We start from the raw sequence: 19,533 nt of genomic DNA, 5'->3' as shown, positions 1-19,533 counted from the left end.
ATTTATTATGTATTATGTAAAACTAAGACATGAATAACATCAAATTAAAAGCACAAAATGAATGCTGACCCACCATCCACCAGTTCAAACCTGGAGTTTTTCCAGAGAGATTATTACATCGCTGTTTGACGTGTGTGGTAAAAGGCAGTGTGATAGCATGAATTCACTTGAGACAAATGTGCACATTAGCACTCAATAAGTCATCAAAACTTACCTTTATGCATTCCCACATAGTATCAGCATTTGACACCAAATATGAGGTGAAAGAAAAATGGTAAAAATACAGTACTAGTCTGTGCGGCATGAGATAGAAAGTTAGCACACCCACAATGGACATGCGTCTAGTGAGACGGATGTAACAGAGAATCCAGCCACTTTTCAAAATAAAACATCAAAAAAATTTTTTAAAAGAAATTATTTTTTCTTTCTGTGCGTCCCGGTACCAAATGACCCACGGCCCGGTACCGGGCTTAGGCGATCACTGGTGTAGGCCATTTATATCGGTGCTAGGGATGCACTGATTCACATTTTTTCACTTCCCATCCCGATACCTAAATGGGGTTGGCTGTTGATACCATTACTAGTACGATACCAGAGTTTGTTTACTTTAAAAGTATTATTGTAGTGTCTGCGGAAGCTATAAGAGTGACGAGGAGGTAGTGGATCAGCAATAGTTTTATTGAACAAAAACTATTAACTGTCAGCCGCAACCAGGCCAAAACGATATCAGCAAATGTAGCGAGAAGAATATCGGCGAACGTAGCTATCTTCTGACATGCGGCGCAGCAGACACTCACAGATGTGCTCAGCCCGATGCATTCATAGCTTCACACAGTCGGACAACACAGAACTTATCATTATTGTTGATTTTATATGAGGGTTTAATAAACTCCCTTCTACAAGCAAGTATTATATTGTAGAGACCTAGAAGTTTTTTATAGTGATCAGAGTTTGTGATGTCCGACTGTGCGCGTGTGTATGTGTGTGTGTGGTGCGAGTGAGATAGAAGGCTGCAATGTGTGGAGACAGCTACGTTTGCTGACAACACTAAAGCACAGATCATGGCTCATGGGCCAGAGATCTTTGCAGGTGGTATCGGCAATATCCAAGACGTGAATTACGCTGGTATCGGTACTCGATACCTGTTACTTGATTGGCCCATCCCAAGTGGAAACCCCTCAGACTGGCTGACTGACATCGACATAAGCAGTAGTTGACGTAACCAAAATCGAAAACCAAAACTTGCCATTGCTTGCACGTTTACTTGTGACATGATCACACTGTTTAGTGATACTGCTGACATTAACGACACAACAACACGGACCGATTTTTCATGGAAATGACCCCAGTGGGTCACGTCGATTTAAGCGGGCACTTTTTAGTAATAAGAACACGGTGGACCTGGACTTGATGAGTTGGGGTTGTCAACGTAAGTGGGTTTCACTGTATTTGATGTTAGAAATGGTCGTCATTTTTCTACCATCAACTTTGACCCTGCAAGCAGTGAATAAGACACAGGAATCATCTGCTATTTTGGGCTTCTGTGGTCTTTATTTGAATGATTGATATTCTCCTGCTATTAGAGCAACACATCCACAATTCATAAGAAGAGTAAAAAAAACCCAAAAAACAACCGATCATTAATCTGTCAGTAGAGGAAACGTCCTCCAATTGTCATTCCTAGTATGAACCGTAGAGTATTCAACACATGAGCCACTGTATTTTTCACATTTCTTATGAAGGTCCAGGAGTCCGTGGCTGGCTGTTTACCTCCTTTAGTGCCTGCCATCAAAGAGGATGCTGCAGGAATTGTAAGAAACCTGCTGCAGCTGCTACTGGAGAGTGACAAGTATGCTGAGAGAAAGGGGGCAGCCTATGGGCTGGCGGGCCTGGTCAAAGGGCTTGGGATTCTGGCTCTCAAACAGCAGGAGATCATGGCAACGCTGACTGATGCCATCCAGGACAAGAAAAACTTCAGACGAAGGGAAGGTGAGTGATTACTTTTTCACCTCAGAGTTCAATAAAGCTTTCGTACACACACAAATTTTTTTTTTCTGGTGGGTATCAACCTAATGCCAACAAACTGATTTTTCATAGAAATTGTCCCTTCAGTGCTTAAATTTGATGTTGACTAAAGTGGACTTTTTAGTAATAAGAACAGTATGGACCAGGACTTGAAGAGTTGGTCCACATAGACAGGTGTTGGACATAAGCGGGGCTGACTTAAGTGTCTTCCACTCTATTATCCATGTTCTGTTGATGTTACCTTATTTCTGGTTGAAGGTTAAAATAACAATGTTTTGTCTTTTCAGGAGCGCTTTTTGCTTTTGAGATGCTGTGCAACATGTTGGGAAAGTTGTTTGAGCCTTACGTTGTTCATGTGCTGCCACATCTCCTCCTTTGCTTTGGAGACGGGAATCAGTATGTCAGAGAGGTGAGCGAGAAGATCACTTCCTAGTGTTTGATTTTCACTGCCTCAATAAAACTACACTCGAGCCAGGTCCTCATTGTCTTGATCAGAAATGGAACTTGTGTAAATGTGTTTGGAACATTTCCTTTAATTCTACACCAGGCTGCTGATGACTGTGCCAAGGCAGTGATGAGGAACCTGAGTGCACACGGCGTGAAACTTGTCCTCCCTTCATTGCTGGTGGCTCTGGAAGAGGAATCATGGCGTACTAAAGCAGGTTTGCAGTGACAACACGCAGCTTTTTAAGCTATCACCTTGTATTCAAAATGTTAAACGGTGCACATTCATGCATTCAGATGAGTCATCACTCTCATTTTGTAGGTTCTGTGGAGTTGCTGGGTGCCATGGCCTTCTGTGCTCCCAAACAGTTATCTTCCTGCCTGCCAAGCATTGTTCCCAAGCTGACAGAAGTGTTGACCGACTCCCACGTGAAGGTGCAGAAGGCTGGTCAGCAGGCTCTAAGACAAATTGGCTCTGTTATTCGTAACCCAGAAATTCTTGGTAAGAATTGGAATCGGTGTCTGTTTTTTTCCACCTTTTTTGTGAATTTTGAAATGAGTATAGAATTTGGGGTAGTGTTCTGCTTCAATTATTTGCAATCTTTTGACCAGCCCTTTATTTTGGGCATATAGTAATCCCCAGTTTATCGCGGTTAATTGGTTCCATACCTGACCGTGAAGTAGGGTTCCTTATTTATAAATTAATTAATTATTGTCATACTTATAGCATAGAAAACCTGTTTACGACCTTCTAAATACAGTTCTTAACATAATTAGAGGCCACTGGACATGGAATGACCCCACATAGTCACCTTTACACTCGTACTGCAGTAGACATAATAACCATTTATGAAATAAATAAGACTTGTACTCGTGGATTGCTGTAAATGTGTTCCGGTGCTAGGGGAGTTGAGTGGAGGGAGGACAGGAAGTGATGTCGGAGGTTGAGAATTGAGTTTTAGCTTGGTGTGGGTTACGGCTGCAACAGCAGCTCATTTAAACCTGCAATGAAAGCCTGTTGTTCCAGCGGTCAAGTTTGGTGCTTGTGTGTCCCACCCAACATTACAGTAACATTACTGACATCTAGTGACCGGTACAGAATACTACATATCATCACGTCTTTGAATAAGTCTTCTGAATGCCTTATGTTTGTATTTTACTTCATTCATTCTTCATGCTTGAAAATGCTTAAAATACAGTCAAACCTGTCTTAGCGGCCAACTTTATAGAACGGCCACCTGCCTATAGCAGCCACTGAAAAATCCCCCGCAGCAAATTTTACATGTTATAGACCCTGTGTATAGCAGTCACCTGTCCAGCGCGGCCAGCGGCCACCCATTTTGTCTCCCTTGGTCAATATCTAACTGCATATAGCGGCCAAATTACCAACTCAAGTAGAAGCTTCATGCGCGAAAAAGTTTTGTTTTTCAATCAATGAAGCTGTCGTGTGTAGACTTTAATTACTGAGTCCTAGCTCAGTCACAATCATTCACAAGATCCACACAAACTGTCAGTTGTTCCACATAAAAAAGCCGTCTTCTTTTGAGCTTGCTATTTCCTGGTCAAACATGTAACTTTAAGAGCATTTGCACCAAAACATTACCGCAAAGTAGGCTGGGAACAGGACGTGCTCCCAGCGACGCCACAATAAAAAAAAAAAAACATACACAAGCATGCATGCGGCAGCGGGAGCAAAACTGAGTTCGGTTGTACTTAAATGAAGTATTTTAGAATGTACTCACCTTATTTTTTATCAATCCTCATCCACAAATCCATCAAAGTCCTCATCTTCTGTATTTGACACAAAAAAAGCCGTCTTCTTTTCCGTTCGCTACTAGTCCGTTAACTTGTCAGTGTTATTCAGCTCCGAAGCAAAGAAGGAAACTTCTCCTGTTGCTTCTGCCAACTTTGTTTATTGAACGCGGCCACCAGACAGCAGCTCAGAACACACACACATCTCTCAGCATCGTCTCTCCTTCCTGCTTGCCCACAAGGCAAAGGTTAAACAAGCCCCACTACATAGCTGTCCAGCCAATGCCTGTAAGAAATGACACCGTTTATTTCCGTTTATTTCCTGATGTGCACTGGTCAATACTGTAATGCCGCTTGTTGTGGGGAAGGAGAGACTCACGTCGCCGATGCACTTTAATGGCTTTATTAACAGCGGATAACACTGCAGGACTTTACATCCACGCCGACATAAACACACTTCCCAACTCTCTCGAAACTCACAGCTAGCACTGAGCCTAGCTCTCCTGCTCGGGACGCCCACCGTCACTTCCTGATGAACTAAAGCTGTAATGACACTGCCGTAAAAAAAGTAAAATATAAAAAACAAGCGTAAGACATTACTAGCACAGCTTTGTTCTGTGGGTCGTGGATATATTCTATCAGTTATTATTAAGCCTCTAGCTTCCTTTTAGTAAGTAAAAACCTTGGCTATGATTGCACTACATTGCCATGTAGACCTACAAAGTACACTTGGAAGAATAAGAGGTGAATAAATGTATTGCAACTGATGTGAAACTGATGAGGGGTAGGATTAAATAAGCTTTGATTCTTCCTACTCCTTTTTGGACATGCAAAATTGTGAATTGTACTATGTGATGTGCTACTGTTCTGACTCATATGCATGTTCAGGATGCATTAAAACCATGACCCATGAACCATGATAATAACAAGCCTAGTAGTGCTGTACAACTTTTATCCGCAGTCCGCAGTGCCCTCTACTGGTAAACATTATTATTATTATTATTTTCCCTTTTTTTCCTTTTTTTTTCCTCAACTGGTCAACATTCAAACTGGACGCCAACCTGTCTATACAGGCCACCTGTCTATAGCGGCCACTTTTGCAGACTCCCTCTAGTGGCCGCTATAGACAAGTTTGACTGTATGTACTTTTTTTTTTTTTTTGGTACATTAATAATAAGCTGTATTCAACGACGAAACAGGGATTATTTATTAATACATCTTTGAAAAAACATGATAGAGGGAAGCACAAAGTTGTGAGAGATTAGTGTAGTGGCATTGCTGTCTAATAGTAAGAAGGTCACACAACAAGGTTGCCAGCTGTATTCTGTCTTGTCATGTAGTAGAGATAGTGGAAGTTGTTCTGTGTGTTTCAGTATGTAATAAAATACCTCCAATGTCAATATTCCTCCAAAGCTATAACGCCCATCCTGCTGGACGCGCTAACTGATCCATCTAGAAGGACCCAGACGTGTCTTCAAACCCTCCTGGACACTAAGTTTGTACACTTCATCGATGCTCCTTCCCTTGCCCTGATTATGCCCATTGTTCAAAGAGCCTTCCAGGATCGGTCTACCGACACTCGTAAGATGGCTGCTCAGATCATTGGCAACATGTACTCCCTTACTGACCAGAAGGTACTCTTAGTGTAGAACAATACTATTAAACATATTATTAGGCTCCCATGGCTGTATAACAGGTCTGTAAACAGGAACTCATGTTATGTGATTATGTTGTGTGATAGGATCTGTCACCATACCTGCCTAGTGTCATTCCTGGACTGAAGACTTCCCTATTGGATCCAGTGCCTGAGGTGGGTTATTATTCACTGCCAAATGGAGCTGCAGTAGTTTGTACCCTGTGTTTATGAAGTTTGTGAAGCTGACAAAGTAGCTGTTCCTGTCCAGGTACGTACAGTATCAGCCAAAGCCCTGGGTGCCATGGTGAAGGGAATGGGTGAATCCTGCTTTGATGACTTACTGCCGTGGCTCATGGAGACGCTGGCCTCTGAGCAGAGCTCTGTAGATCGCTCTGGAGCAGCCCAAGGTCACTTATAGTCATTGTTTGCTCGTGTTCATTGTATACCAATCAAATTACTAAATGTTCTTGCTGGTGTATTTAGGACTGGCTGAGGTGATGGCTGGGCTTGGAGTGGAGAAGCTGGATAAATTGATGCCAGATGTGGTGCAAACTGCTAGTAAGGTGGATATCGCCTCCCATGTCAGAGATGGCTACATCATGATGTTCATCTACTTGCCCCTGACGTTTGGAGACAGGTTTACTCCCTACGTAGGGCCCATCATCCCCTGTATCCTCAAGGTAAATGGCGTCTCTGGTTGCTCCCTTTTCCACCAAAAGTTCAGGAACTTTTAGTTCCTGGTAACTTTAGCTCCCGGAACTAAACGGCTCCTGTGGCCAATCAAAGCTGTTGGGAGTGGTGGTGTATTTCTCCAGTGATGCAAAGTCAATAAACACTCAGTGAATGATGCTCTGATGAGGGTTACACGCTTCCTTATGTTCCATTTCTTCTGTAAATAATACATAAAGATTGAATATCAGTGTAACTGTAACTACTGGCGTGCTGCTGACTACTGTTATAGCGTGTAACAAACAAAATGGTTAATATATGATATGATTTACCTTCATTCCACTTATTTGGCTTCCTCTGTGTTTATCTTGCGGCAACATTGTGTCTTTGCCAACAATCACGTCTTCAATGAAGTAAAAGTAACATTAAATGTTCATTTATCCCTTTCATTTATATGCATTTTGAATAGTTTTCTGCATGTAAAGCTCTAAAAATTCAGAAACATTTTTGGGTTTCTGGAGCGGATTAATTGGATTTATTTATGGATTTGTTACTTTTTCTTATGGGGAAAAGTTTAGTTGATTACATTTTGGTTAGAGTCGGACTTTCATGAATGGATTAACGATGCTAAACAAAGTCCCGGGGCAAAATTGTGGCAGAACTTTTCATCGAAAATTGAAGTTAGAAAAAGAAAACGAAATCATACAAAATAAGGGGCAATCAAAAGATTTGACTGTACTTATGCAAATAAATATTGGCGCTCTATTTTGTATTTTAACCAACAATTGTATTATGAGCAATCACACACTACTTTGTTTCTGTTGCAGACCAAACTTGTCCTGCTTATCATCACTTTCTGTATATAATATGTAGTATTTGCATATTTACTACTTGTCTGATTCACCAGGCTTTGGCTGATGAAAATGAGTATGTGAGAGACACTGCTCTGCGAGCTGGCCAGCGCATCATTAGCATGTATGCAGAAACCGCCATAGCACTCCTACTTCCTGAACTCGAGCAGGGGCTGTTTGATGACCTCTGGAGAATCAGGTCAGACTTGGACTTACTCACAGTCATGAGGAGATGTGGCCCTACAATACGTTCAACTGCCTGTTTGTTGCATTGCAGGTTCAGCTCAGTCCAGCTGCTTGGAGATCTACTGTTCCATATCTCTGGAGTGACAGGGAAAATGACCACAGAGACTGCATCTGAGGATGACAACTTTGGGACTGCTCAATCAAATAAAGTAAGAACATGTATTTTATTCAGTTAATAGTCATAGCAGCACTGTCGTGTGTTTTGGATCTCTTGGTTTTGAAATAAGGGGTTTTCAAAGTGTTCTGCGGGGGAACCAGAAAACTTTGGGGGAGATGCGTTATGTAGTTACGCCTCAAGTCCACCAGAGGGCAAGAAAGACCAAAAAAATGACTCCAATACATAATGTTTGACTTTGAAAACATTTGAGATAGTGTACATTATTGCTGTTCGGTGACCATTGGCGAACAAATAGGGGTAGTCATTCTTACTGAAGAATATTACTGTATATGTGATAATTCATTTACACATTCAACTCATTACTTTATCACAGTTAATTGGTTCCAGACCTGACTGTAAAGTATGATTCCTTATTTATAAATGGAATATTTGGTAGTGAGAGCATAGAAAACCTGTTAACTCGCCTCTAAATAAGGTTTTTAACATTATTAGAGACCGATTGACATGAAACAACACCCCTATAGTCACCTTAACACCCATATTACCCAATATAGTAGACTTAATAAGAGAAAATAACAAATAGAAGACATAAGACATAATTTAGACTCATGCATGTTGGCATTGGGAGAGTTCCGTGCTCTTTTTTTACTTGCTGTTCTGGACCGTACTTCCTGCGGTGGCCATTGTCTCATCAATGTAACATTACTGACACCTAGTGACTAGTGCAGAATCATCACAACACCTTTGAATGTGTCTTCTGAATGCCTTACATTTGTACTTGACTTCACTTAGCCATTTTTATTCTTGAAAATAATTCAGGCAACAAAAATATGTAAAACTTGCTGAAATGTACATGTTTTTGGACTTGCTGAAATATGCATGTTTTTGGACTAATAATAGGTACTGAACCACGAAACACGAGAAGGGATTTTCTAATGAATATGTTATTGAAAAATTTTGTTTTTTCAAAGGAATTCAAAGCGCAAAGTGTTGGCGGATTACTGTAGTCAAATATTTATGTTCAACGCAAACATACTGAATGTTAAATCAGATTATTTGTATATATTATGTTTTAAAAATGTTGAACAGCAAATGATTTTCTGAAATTGTAAAATTTTGCAGCTAATAATCTAATAATACTAATAATGGCAATTTGCATCTGTTTGGGTTTTACACACATTTGTGTGCTTGTGTGTGATTGTATGTTGGGATTGTGGGGTTGACAGCTTGCGGGCATGGGGTAGTTATTTAGTTGCTTGGAGGAAGGCTTTCAATGTTAGACTTTGAAAACCCCTGCTTTAAACATTTCATCTGTTGGGCAGTGGCTAACGTGAACCATGTGCTTCTTAGGCTATCATTTCAGCTCTTGGTGGTGAGCGGCGTAACCGTGTCCTGTCTGGACTCTATATGGGCCGCTCAGACACCCAACTGGTGGTCCGGCAGGCATCTCTTCACGTGTGGAAGATTGTGGTGTCCAACACACCCCGAACTCTTCGAGAAATCCTCCCCACCCTCTTCACCCTCCTCCTGGGCTTTTTGGCTTCCACCTGCCCTGACAAGAGAACGGTCCAAATCTTTTTCATTTTATTTTTCATCTTTAGTCCTCATGGACATGCAGAGTGCTTTTATTTTGACACAATGCGTTTGTGTGATTTCAGATCGCTGCCCGGACACTGGGTGACCTGGTGAGAAAACTGGGGGAGAAGATTCTCCCAGAGATCATTCCCATCCTTGAAGAGGGTCTACGCTCTGACAAGAGTGATGAGAGGCAGGGCGTCTGCATCGGCCTCAGTGAGATCATGAAGTCCACCAGCAAAGATGCAGTCAGTCACCCAGAGCTGAAACACAAAGAAACATGTTTTATGTCTATATAAAACTGGAAACTTGACTGATGATGTATTTTTCTATCTTAGGTGCTGGTTTTCTCTGAGTCTCTGGTGCCCACAGTGCGGAAAGCTTTGTGTGACCCACTGGAGGAAGTACGACAGGATGCAGCCAAAACATTTGAGCAGCTCCATGTTACCATTGGTCACCAGGCGCTGGATGACATTCTGCCAACTCTGCTCAAGCAGCTGGTGACTTACTAATGTGAACATTCTCACCGGCATATAGTGTGTAACTCATATCTACATGTCTTTACCCAGGATGATGAGGAGACAGCAGAGTTTGCTTTGGATGGCCTGAAGCAAGTCATGGCAGTGAAAAGTCGATCTGTGCTGCCGTATTTGGTGCCAAAGGTTGCCGTTCATGATTCACTTTTCCATATATCATAATGTTGTTTTTTGTTTATAATACAGTGGAACCCACTTAAATCGACACCCCTATTGTACTATTGTCAACCTCCTCATTATCGCTAAGCAGACCTGCAAACCATTTTTAGTACTCGCCACGGATTCTGACCATTCAATACGTTTTGCTGCTCTCCCGGTACGCATTTTTTACAATGGTTCACTTCCCCCCACTGCAAACCCTCCTGCTTAGCGTGACGTGCGCTGCCAAAACAAATGCGGACCGTAAAGGCCGTTATCGGTTGCCGTGTAGAACGGTATTTCCTGTGTGTATACGACTTGTTCAGAGGGTGTCAACAGCCCACCAGCATTGCTGACATAAGATCATTATCGTATTTGTACCATGATGTGGGATCATTTGAGCCCTTCAGTGCACTACTAGCAAACAAACAGGATACATTCTGCACTGCGCCAGATATTGTGCATTGCCTCATAGCAGCCATGTGGGGGCACTGTTCTTCCAGTGGCAGCTTTTTTCCAACAGCGCTGTTAAGTTTTATTGAAAGGCAGGGGTGTCCAAACTTTTTACTGCAAGGACCACATACTGAAAAATGAAAGGATGCAAAGGCCACTTTGACATTTTGTAAAGCATAACCATGTAGATATGCTAAGAAGTATTTCAAGAAAAAAACTTAATCTGAGCTTTGTCACATAGGTGAAAAAGTATATTATTACTATGAATTTCAGTCTTTGCTTTTTTTTTTAAACCATTTTTGCATATATTTTTTTAATTTTCCAAATATTTAAACTTTCTTCTTAAATAATCTTCAGAAATTTTCTTTACATATTTTGACTTTATTCCCATAATATGACTTTTTCCCCCCAACCTAATTTTCCAAAAATTCTAACTTCATTTTTTTTTTTTTTTTTTACTTTTAACAAATAACAAGTGAACAAATAACATGTTCAGTACAAAGTAAGCTTAAGAAACATCGCAGTATTAACTACTAGAGCACAGGTGTCAAACACAAGGCCCGGGGGCCAGATTTGGCCCTCCATATCATTTTATGCGGCCTGCAAAACCCTTGGAATAATGCATGTCAATAATGCACTTCACCTCTGCCCTTCTAAATGTATTTGATGTATCATTTTGACAGAAAAAATGTACTGCATGCGGTTCTTCTAAATGTCAGTATTATCTAATCATGCAGCAAGATATTCCAAGCATTTTTCAAAAACTTGAATGTCTGCTTGTCACCATGACATTCTCACTTTACTTCTCATTTCGAAGCAAGTTATCCATCAATTTGTTAGTAAAAATATAATAATCTAATGCATGGGCAACTGTGTAATAATAATATGAGGTTATATTCATATTTAGATTCTTAAAAACTGACAGTTATAAGTGGCCTTCTGGGGGCAGCCGTAAATGCGATGTGGCCCTCAATGAAAATGAGTTTGACACCCCTGTACTAGAAGAAAGATTGGCGCATGGACGAGAGCTTTTTGTCATTTTAGTTAAGACATGCAACAAACTTACCACGACAGTATTAGATAAGACAAAAACACGATATGAAAATACAAGAATCTAAATAAAAATACGGACAAATGAAGGAAAACCATGTCAACAAACTGCTGTGTGTTCAAAAATGTTATATTTTCACCCATTCCCGTTATTTCTCTGGCCAAAGTAAACGTGGCTACTTTTGATTTTGGTTACGTCAGTAACCGACATGAGTCAGGCAGTCAGAGGGGCGTCGACTTAAACCGACTCCACTGTAGTAGTACTACTGCTATTACAGTATTATTATTATTTTAAGTGACTGACTGATCCAAATTGTGTTCTCTTAGCTAACAGCTCCTCCTGTGAACACGCGTGTGTTGGCCTTCTTGTCAGCTGTTGCCGGCGATGCTCTGACTCGCCACCTCGGTGTTATTTTACCTGCCATTCTTTCCTCACTTAAAGGAAAACTGGGAACAGAGGATGAAGCTCAGGTAACACTTGCCTTCATCAGCAATCCTAGCTAGTGATGCCGTTGAGGTTTTTTTTGTACTGTTTATTTATTTTTGCTATATTTTTATTTACATTAGGAATTATGCAACTGTCAAACGGTGATCCTGTCTGTGGATGATGATGTGGGCCAGCGCATAATCATCGATGATTTATTGGAGGCCACACGAAACACCGACTCTGGGCTCAGACAGGCCGCCGCCACCATCCTCAACGGCTACTTTGCCCGCACACGTCTGGACTACAGTGCCCACACCCGCAACCTGCTGTCAGGCCTCATCCGGCTCCTCAATGACCCCAACACAGAAATCCTGTCTCAGAGTTGGGACACAATCAACTCCATCACGAAGGTGCGTTCATTTGGCTTTCCAAGTGTTCTGCTTCTGGAATATGTTCATCATCCACACACACCTGCTGTGTTTGGTTTTTCATAGCGACTGGATGCAAGCAGCCAGCTGGCTCTTATTGATGACCTTCATCGAGACATTCGATCAGCTGCTGCTGATGTAAAAGGTCAACATCTACCTGGTTTCTGCCTGCCCAAAAAGGTAAGACAGTTTCTCCCAGTGCTAGAAACTCATTATATTATAATGATATGATACATAGCCAAGTGATATATTTGTGTATGGAACTAAAAAAAAAAAAGATTTTGGTGAAGTATTCAATATCAATACAGTAATCCCTCATTGATCACGGTTAATTGGTTCCAGACCCGACTGCGATAAGTGAATTTCCACAAAGTAGGATTCAATATTAATAAACAGAATAAACAGACTTGTACTCATGCGTATTTCAATAAATGTCTTCTGGACGTATGGGCAGGAAGTGACGTCGGGGATTCCGAGTTGACTTTCGGCGTGGAGTACGACCACAACAGTAGCCCCAGTAGTCACCCACGAAACAGTCCTCCCTGCCTCTCACGACCCCCTGACACTTCACCGTGCCTCCCCCAGGGGGCCCCACCCCACTATTTGAGAAGCACTGGTTGTAGGGTGATGTGCAGGGTATCATATTTTATATTCATATAAGCTAGTCTGTTTAACGCAATTTAAGGCAAAATAAGGTTCGGACCTTCGCTGTGAAAATAACTGCATGAACGGACCTTACTCAATTTTAATTGAAGACCCCTGCTGTAGACGTTATCCTTTTTGTTCTCAGGGTGTTACTTGCATCCTGCCTGTCCTGAGAGAAGGGGTCTTAACTGGTAGTCCTGAGCAGAAAGAAGAAGCAGCCAAAGCATTGGGAGGGGTCATCCGACTGACATCCCCTGAGGCCCTGAGGCCCTCTGTGGTCAACATCACTGGACCGCTCATTCGTATTTTGGGTGACCGCTTTGCTTGGACGGTGAAGACGGCGCTGTTGGAGACTCTTACCCTGCTGCTGGCAAAGGTCTTGTGGATGATTCTCTGCCTGGAAACACACAAGAGAGTTACAGAGTTTCACTCTAACCTCTGGTGTTCCGTCTTGCAGGTCGGCATCGCCCTGAAGCCCTTCCTGCCACAGCTGCAGACCACCTTCCTGAAGGCTCTACAGGACTCGAGTCGTGGTGTGAGGTTGAGGGCTGCTGAAGCTCTGGGCCAGCTGGTTTCTATCCACACAAAGGTGGACCCCCTCTTCACAGAGCAGCTCTCTGCCATTCGCAATGCAGAGGACTCTGGAGTGAGGTGTGTACACTTACTGTAGACTACTGATTATTACCGTATTTTGTACTTGAGATTACAAGAAAGAGCCAAAAAATGCGAAATCTGACACCAGGTGGAGCACACACACTTGTAGTGCGCTCATGTGACCACTTTCCACCATTTTCAAATAGTGAGTAACCAAACAACTATAATTCGTGTGATTATATGATTACAGTGTGACATACTGCTCAAAATCTTGAAATACATTTGTATGGAGAGTGACTAATTGTATGGAAACCATATTTTTTTCTGTTAAACAACTTTTACAATAGATGTACACATCAGAACAATAATCGGAGAACGTCTGGTGGGATGTGTTGCGGGCGTCACACATTTGTCACATTGCGTCACATGCATTTCTGTTTTACATGTGTTGCAATCATTTAAAGCTGTGAGGTTTGCATAATGATGTCATTTGGTAGTCAAAGTTGTGGTGTAAAAATGTCTACAGCACAGGTGTGTGCTCAGTCCTTATTTACTGCTTATGCTACTACAGAAACCTTTTTTTTAACAAAGAAAGCATAGAAACCATACAGTATCATACACAGTTGGAGGCTGCCTTGTGGGTTACAATGTGGTGACCATGTATTCCTAGTTATGTGTGTGTGTGTGTGTGTGTGTGTGTGTGTGTGTTTGACAGGGAGACAATGCTACAAGCTTTACGCTTCGTCATTCAAGGGGCTGGATCAAAGGTGGACCCAAACATCCGCAAGAACATCACTACCACATTACTCGGCATGCTGGGACATGATGAGGTATGACACTGGGAGCAGATAACTTCAAGCATAAAACTGGGACTGACATGTTTCAGTGGTGGCATGTCTGTACATTGTAATTTAACAATAGAGTAGGACGGAACAGCAGAAGGATTTCACATCAGATGAGTATTTTGTGTTGTTGCTCATCTTCTGTGAGCTTGGTGGAGAAACTGAGGTCTGTGAGAGGATGTGGCTTGTAACGAAGATGGTTTATTCATGTCAGTAAATAGTCTCTTCTCTTGCCTCTCTGCCTGCCCACCCGTGTGTGTGTGTGCGTGCGTGCGTGCGTGCGTACATAGGATGCAACTCGAATGGCTTCAGCAGGCTGTGTTGGTGAACTCTGCCCTTTTCTGTCAGATGAGGAGCTGAAGAGCGTCTTACTTCAGCATATCTTGGGTTTGTGTCTAAATGCAAAGTTACTGTCACATGACTCTCTGGGTTTGTCTATTAAGGTGCATGTTTAAGGTACCTTACATATACAGGTGGTCCTGGTTCTGGTTTACCTCGTTTCAATTTTCACATAAATTGAATAAAAAACGTAATTTTGGTCGGTAAACACGAGACTCACTTGAGAAGTAGTTAGAGCGTGCTGGCAGAAGAGTACGCGCCAAGCGTCTGCTCAGGCAGACTCAGGAAGAATAACATCGCTTATTAGTTAGCTTTACACTTGATTATGTCTCCCAGTGCGCCACAGAAAAGGAAAGCCACCACCATGGAAGTGAAAATGAACATCATAAAATGCTCAGACAGGAGACACACCCACCAACATTGGCTGCTTGATTGTCACGACCGTCATTAAGGATAAAGATTATTGAATGCTAATGAATATTACAGTCTAGGTTCCCAAAGTGGGGTACGCCAATTGTAATGGGGGTACGTGAATAAAAATGAAAAAGAATTAGCGCCTAACACTCAATTACGAGTGCGCCTGAACGCCTCACGGTGTAATGGAGAACGGGGCAGAAAGCAGGTAGAAGACAGCACACAATGTCTTTCATCGCTCTGTGTGCATCATGTGAACAAGTAAGTAAGTTTGATGATTACTTTTTGGATTAATAGTGTTTCATCTCAAAAGATTTTATTTAGATTGGTGTTCCAATCCTCACACGGTGCAGCGGTGAAAACCTGTCACTGTGGTGGGGCTTTATCGTTGGTTGTATGTATTGTTGTACTTGAGATACTGCTTTATCGTGATTTGTTAAACTTTCCCCTTCGATTTGGTCATAAATTATTACGCACATTTAAACCACAGCCATCATCAGTGGACAAAAAAAGTGATGCTCACATTCAAGCCATTCAAATGGAAGAATGCCAACATCAACGGAACGGAACCTGTTTGTAACCCAAGGACCACCTGTATTGTAGTTTGATATTTTATTTTAAGTGTGTGTGTGTGTGTGTGTGTGTGTGTGTGTGTGTGTGTGTGTGTGTGTATGACTCATTTATTGCTGCAGCAGGAATAAGGTGATTGAGAGAGGTAATGCGACGTTGTCTCTGGTTACAGCGGATATGTCAGGTGTGGACTGGATGGTGCGTCATGGTCGTAGCTTGGCTCTGGCCATTGCTGTCAAGTGTGCACCAATGAAGCTGTGCGGGAAGGAATACAGTGATGGTGTGACAGAGACCATCCTGACCAACGCCACCGCTGACAGAGTGAGGGGGAATATTTGACTTTGGATTTTTGCTAATTAATATTGTACTGGTAGTGTATGTTGACTACATACTGTATACTCTAATACACATTTAATATGAGCAACTAATGTGACTGGACTCCTCTTTCAGATCCCCATAGCTTGCAGCGGGATTAGAGGGATGGGATTCCTGATGAGACATCAGCTCAGCATAGATGGAGGCAGTAATATTTCCCAGCGCATCATCACGCAGTTTGTCAAGGTATAGCAGAACATTCGTGGCACTCGAGGGACATATCTTCTTCTTGTCTCAATTTAACGTACATACAGGTTCTTGTAGGACATGGGTCTTCAAACGTTTTCCAGCGAGGCTCGCATACAGAAAAATGTAAGGATGCACGGGCCACTTTGATACATTTTCTACATTAAAGATGCTAAAAAAAAAAAAATGTAGGTCAGCATATGCAAAGCTATTTAAATAAAACATCCACATCTTCGCTTTGTGTTATAGGCAACAAAGCAAATAATGTCATTTCTAATAATACATCTCACTAATAATGAGATAAATGTCAGAAAATATTGAATTATGGAAAGTGGGGAAATTTTGTAGAGATGTCCTCAGCCAACTGATGGGGGGGGGGGCTGAAAAACGCCGATAAACCGATATGTCGGCCGACATATGAAATAAGAGCATTGATATACACAGGATATATACTGGACATGAACATATTCTTATAATAGAAGCAGGAGACTACTAAATTAAAGCAAGGAACTTTTAATGTGTTTATGAAAGTCTTATTCACAAAAACATCTTACCAATATCAATTAGTCATATTTACTGGCTAAGTTCCAGCTGCAGCCACTGAGTATTTGCGAACAGCTGAAAAACAAATGCTGAAGCAAACATTAAACACTGAAAAGTTGACTACAAACAAAATAATGATGAAAACATGCACCACGTTACTAGACTTAATACTTCACTTAATTCACTTTAAAGCGCTGTATAATAGTCTTATGTTAGATAATGGTGGACATGTGGATTAACAGTTGCATCTATCTTTGTTTACCTCACAGAGATGCACCTTACATGACGTTACAACGCTGTAACATGCTCTATAAAACTTGCCTGAAGAAAAACAGAATGTCCTCCTTGACGGGCCCTGATAGCGTGTTTCCACAAGGACGTTATTCTCATGGGGCACTAAAGTGTGGTATTGTTTTACAAAGTCACAGCTTACGATGGAGTAAAAAAGTGTACTTTCTTTTGCCGTTTGTCTCGTCTTCCTAGTGAGCTGCACCTCGCTGGTCTGTGTGTTTGTGTGTAGCGCAGGTATTCGAGCAGGGTGCACAGCACAGAGAGACACGAGACCGGTGAGACAGAATCTCCGCGCAGCAAAAAAAGCTAATATGTCGGTTATACATACTGTATTCACCAATGTTAATTAATCGACCGATTAAATCAGTTTGGGCTCTACACTCTACTGAGCTATGTCACCCTGTAAAAAAGGAGCGTCCAAAGGGAGGCCCTGGGGCCATGTGCTGTTTTAGAAGTTATTTTTAAGCAGTTAAAAAAAAAAAAAATGTTGAGAAAAAGTCACAATTTTAAGAGAATAAAGTCATAATATGAAGAAAAATAATGTCATTTTAGTGTCATAGAGTTGAAATAAAATTTTTTTTTTAAAATATTAATTATTTTTTTAAGTTGTAAAATTCTGAGGAACAAACTAAATAAACAAAATAAAGTTGTCATTTTTGGAAAATTAGTTTTGGATAAAAGTTCTCATATATTGTTAGAATAAAGACAAAATAATACGGTACTTTTTTTTTCTTAAAATATATATAACTTCTTAACATATCTACATGTGTTGATTGACAAAATATCAAAGTGGCCCTTGCATTCTTTCATTTTTCAGCACGTGGACACCCCTGCTGCAGAATAAGCAGAATGTTACAGTAATGGAAAATCGAAAATGATGTTCCGACAGTAGGAGGGCACCAAATCAATTGTCCATTCATTTTCAATGGGAAAACTGTCATAGAAAACATTAAATTACAGTAAATGTGGGAATTATTTGAACGGTCCTGATAGATAGCCACGGTGTCCTGAATGAGGTGAACATTTTGACGTTGGATTGGTTTGAATCGGTTGAGAAACATGACAATAAATGAGGCAAAATAAGACGTGGAGGAACAAATAAGATGAAAAATGGTGTAGCAATCACACAACTAGTAAGCATGTGTGTGTTGAGTAGTGCCTGTAGGATATTGTGATGACTGGTGTGTGTGTGTGTGTGTGTGTGACCCCACAGTGTCTTCAGAACCAGTCCAGTGACATCAGGCTGGTGTCAGAGCGGGTGCTGTGGTGGGTCTTTAAAGATCCTGCCACGCCTGCTTTGGAGGCGGGTCACATCAAGCCTTTGTTGAAGACTCTGTTGGACAACACCAAGGACAAGAACACCAGCGTGAGAGCCCAAAGCGAACACACCATCGTCAACCTGCTACGACTCCGCCAGGGAGAGGAATGCTTTCAGGTCAGACCACTGCTGAAAATCATTTGCACAGGAACACTCTTGACGTTCTGCTGTGTCTTCCAGATGATTACTGCCATTCTGGATTCGGCAAGCAACGACCTTCTGTCAGAGTGTCACCGCCGTTCTTTGAAGAAGATCGCCTGCCAGACAGACTCCAACGAAGAGATAGATGACACCATACTCACGTGATTGAAGCGGACTGAGCAGAATGTAAACTGACGTGAGCTTCAAACACACTCATCTGCTCATGTTGCTCTTCAGAGATGAGACTGTTTTCCCACACAGGAACTCAGGGTACTTGCCAGCACATCCTCACATTAGCAGGAACAGACCTGTAATTTGCCCTCCCAGCAGACACACAATTCAATTAGAGGATTATGCAATCGTGTTTTTTTGCTTTTCAATATGGTAGGCTCTGAATTTCATTGTTTTCAGCTATCTGAACAATGATGTGATTGTGGCCACGGCTGGCCTTAACTGCTGAGAAGTCTTTTTCAGCCCCAAAATGACCCAACACAGACTCTTAAGGAGGTGTTTGTGAGGTCAGAACACACACAACACAATGTGCTGGTTGTCTTTAAACGTGCCTCAAGTTCCTGTGCTGTAAAACAACCTCTGCTTAGTCTTTCAACCACAAATATCCCCCCCCAACAATCTTTGCATTTTTTCCCATTCTTTTAATGGCCTTTAAACCCAATTTATTACTTCATTATTTTACCAAATGTGTGCAGGTTATTTGTTGTGAATTTTCAAATTGTTTTCAATTTTTTTTTTTTCAATTTTAGTGAAAGGATTCCCACTATAATAATTTGTTGGCCCAATCTTTTAACTTTGTTAAAATTTCTGTGGCACATTTGGGGTGGGGGCTGTCTAACAAGAACAGTGATGATTCTTCTATCATTGTTGTGGTTGTAAAAAGCAAATATGAAATAAAAATACCTGATTTCAGTA

The 19,533-nt window shown here is 41.5% G+C and overlaps 1 protein-coding gene across 2 annotated transcripts in view; it reads left to right on the top strand.

Annotated features, from left to right (window-relative positions):
• The window catches only part of gcn1 (GCN1 activator of EIF2AK4), a 40,773-nt gene extending 21,240 nt beyond the window's left edge, over positions 1-19,533 (top strand). For both annotated transcript variants that reach the window (XM_054772479.1, XM_054772478.1), the window contains exons 33-57: positions 1,743-1,989; positions 2,313-2,434; positions 2,573-2,687; positions 2,792-2,971; positions 5,635-5,855; positions 5,963-6,031; positions 6,126-6,264; positions 6,341-6,537; positions 7,434-7,576; positions 7,655-7,772; positions 9,092-9,307; positions 9,400-9,564; positions 9,655-9,816; positions 9,886-9,978; positions 11,821-11,964; positions 12,061-12,330; positions 12,415-12,528; positions 13,139-13,369; positions 13,451-13,644; positions 14,303-14,417; positions 14,720-14,816; positions 15,925-16,073; positions 16,203-16,313; positions 18,361-18,582; positions 18,646-19,533. In XM_054772479.1, coding sequence (XP_054628454.1) covers positions 1,743-1,989; positions 2,313-2,434; positions 2,573-2,687; positions 2,792-2,971; positions 5,635-5,855; positions 5,963-6,031; positions 6,126-6,264; positions 6,341-6,537; positions 7,434-7,576; positions 7,655-7,772; positions 9,092-9,307; positions 9,400-9,564; positions 9,655-9,816; positions 9,886-9,978; positions 11,821-11,964; positions 12,061-12,330; positions 12,415-12,528; positions 13,139-13,369; positions 13,451-13,644; positions 14,303-14,417; positions 14,720-14,816; positions 15,925-16,073; positions 16,203-16,313; positions 18,361-18,582; positions 18,646-18,771 — 3,960 coding nt within the window. In that variant the 3' untranslated portion in view covers positions 18,772-19,533. The remainder of the gene's footprint in view (positions 1-1,742; positions 1,990-2,312; positions 2,435-2,572; positions 2,688-2,791; positions 2,972-5,634; positions 5,856-5,962; positions 6,032-6,125; positions 6,265-6,340; positions 6,538-7,433; positions 7,577-7,654; positions 7,773-9,091; positions 9,308-9,399; positions 9,565-9,654; positions 9,817-9,885; positions 9,979-11,820; positions 11,965-12,060; positions 12,331-12,414; positions 12,529-13,138; positions 13,370-13,450; positions 13,645-14,302; positions 14,418-14,719; positions 14,817-15,924; positions 16,074-16,202; positions 16,314-18,360; positions 18,583-18,645) is intronic.

The sequence above is a fragment of the Dunckerocampus dactyliophorus genome, chromosome 4 (genome assembly GCF_027744805.1).
Source record: "Dunckerocampus dactyliophorus isolate RoL2022-P2 chromosome 4, RoL_Ddac_1.1, whole genome shotgun sequence".
NCBI classification, from domain to species: Eukaryota; Metazoa; Chordata; class Actinopteri; order Syngnathiformes; family Syngnathidae; genus Dunckerocampus; species Dunckerocampus dactyliophorus.
This window is presented reverse-complemented; position numbering and strand designations above follow the sequence as displayed.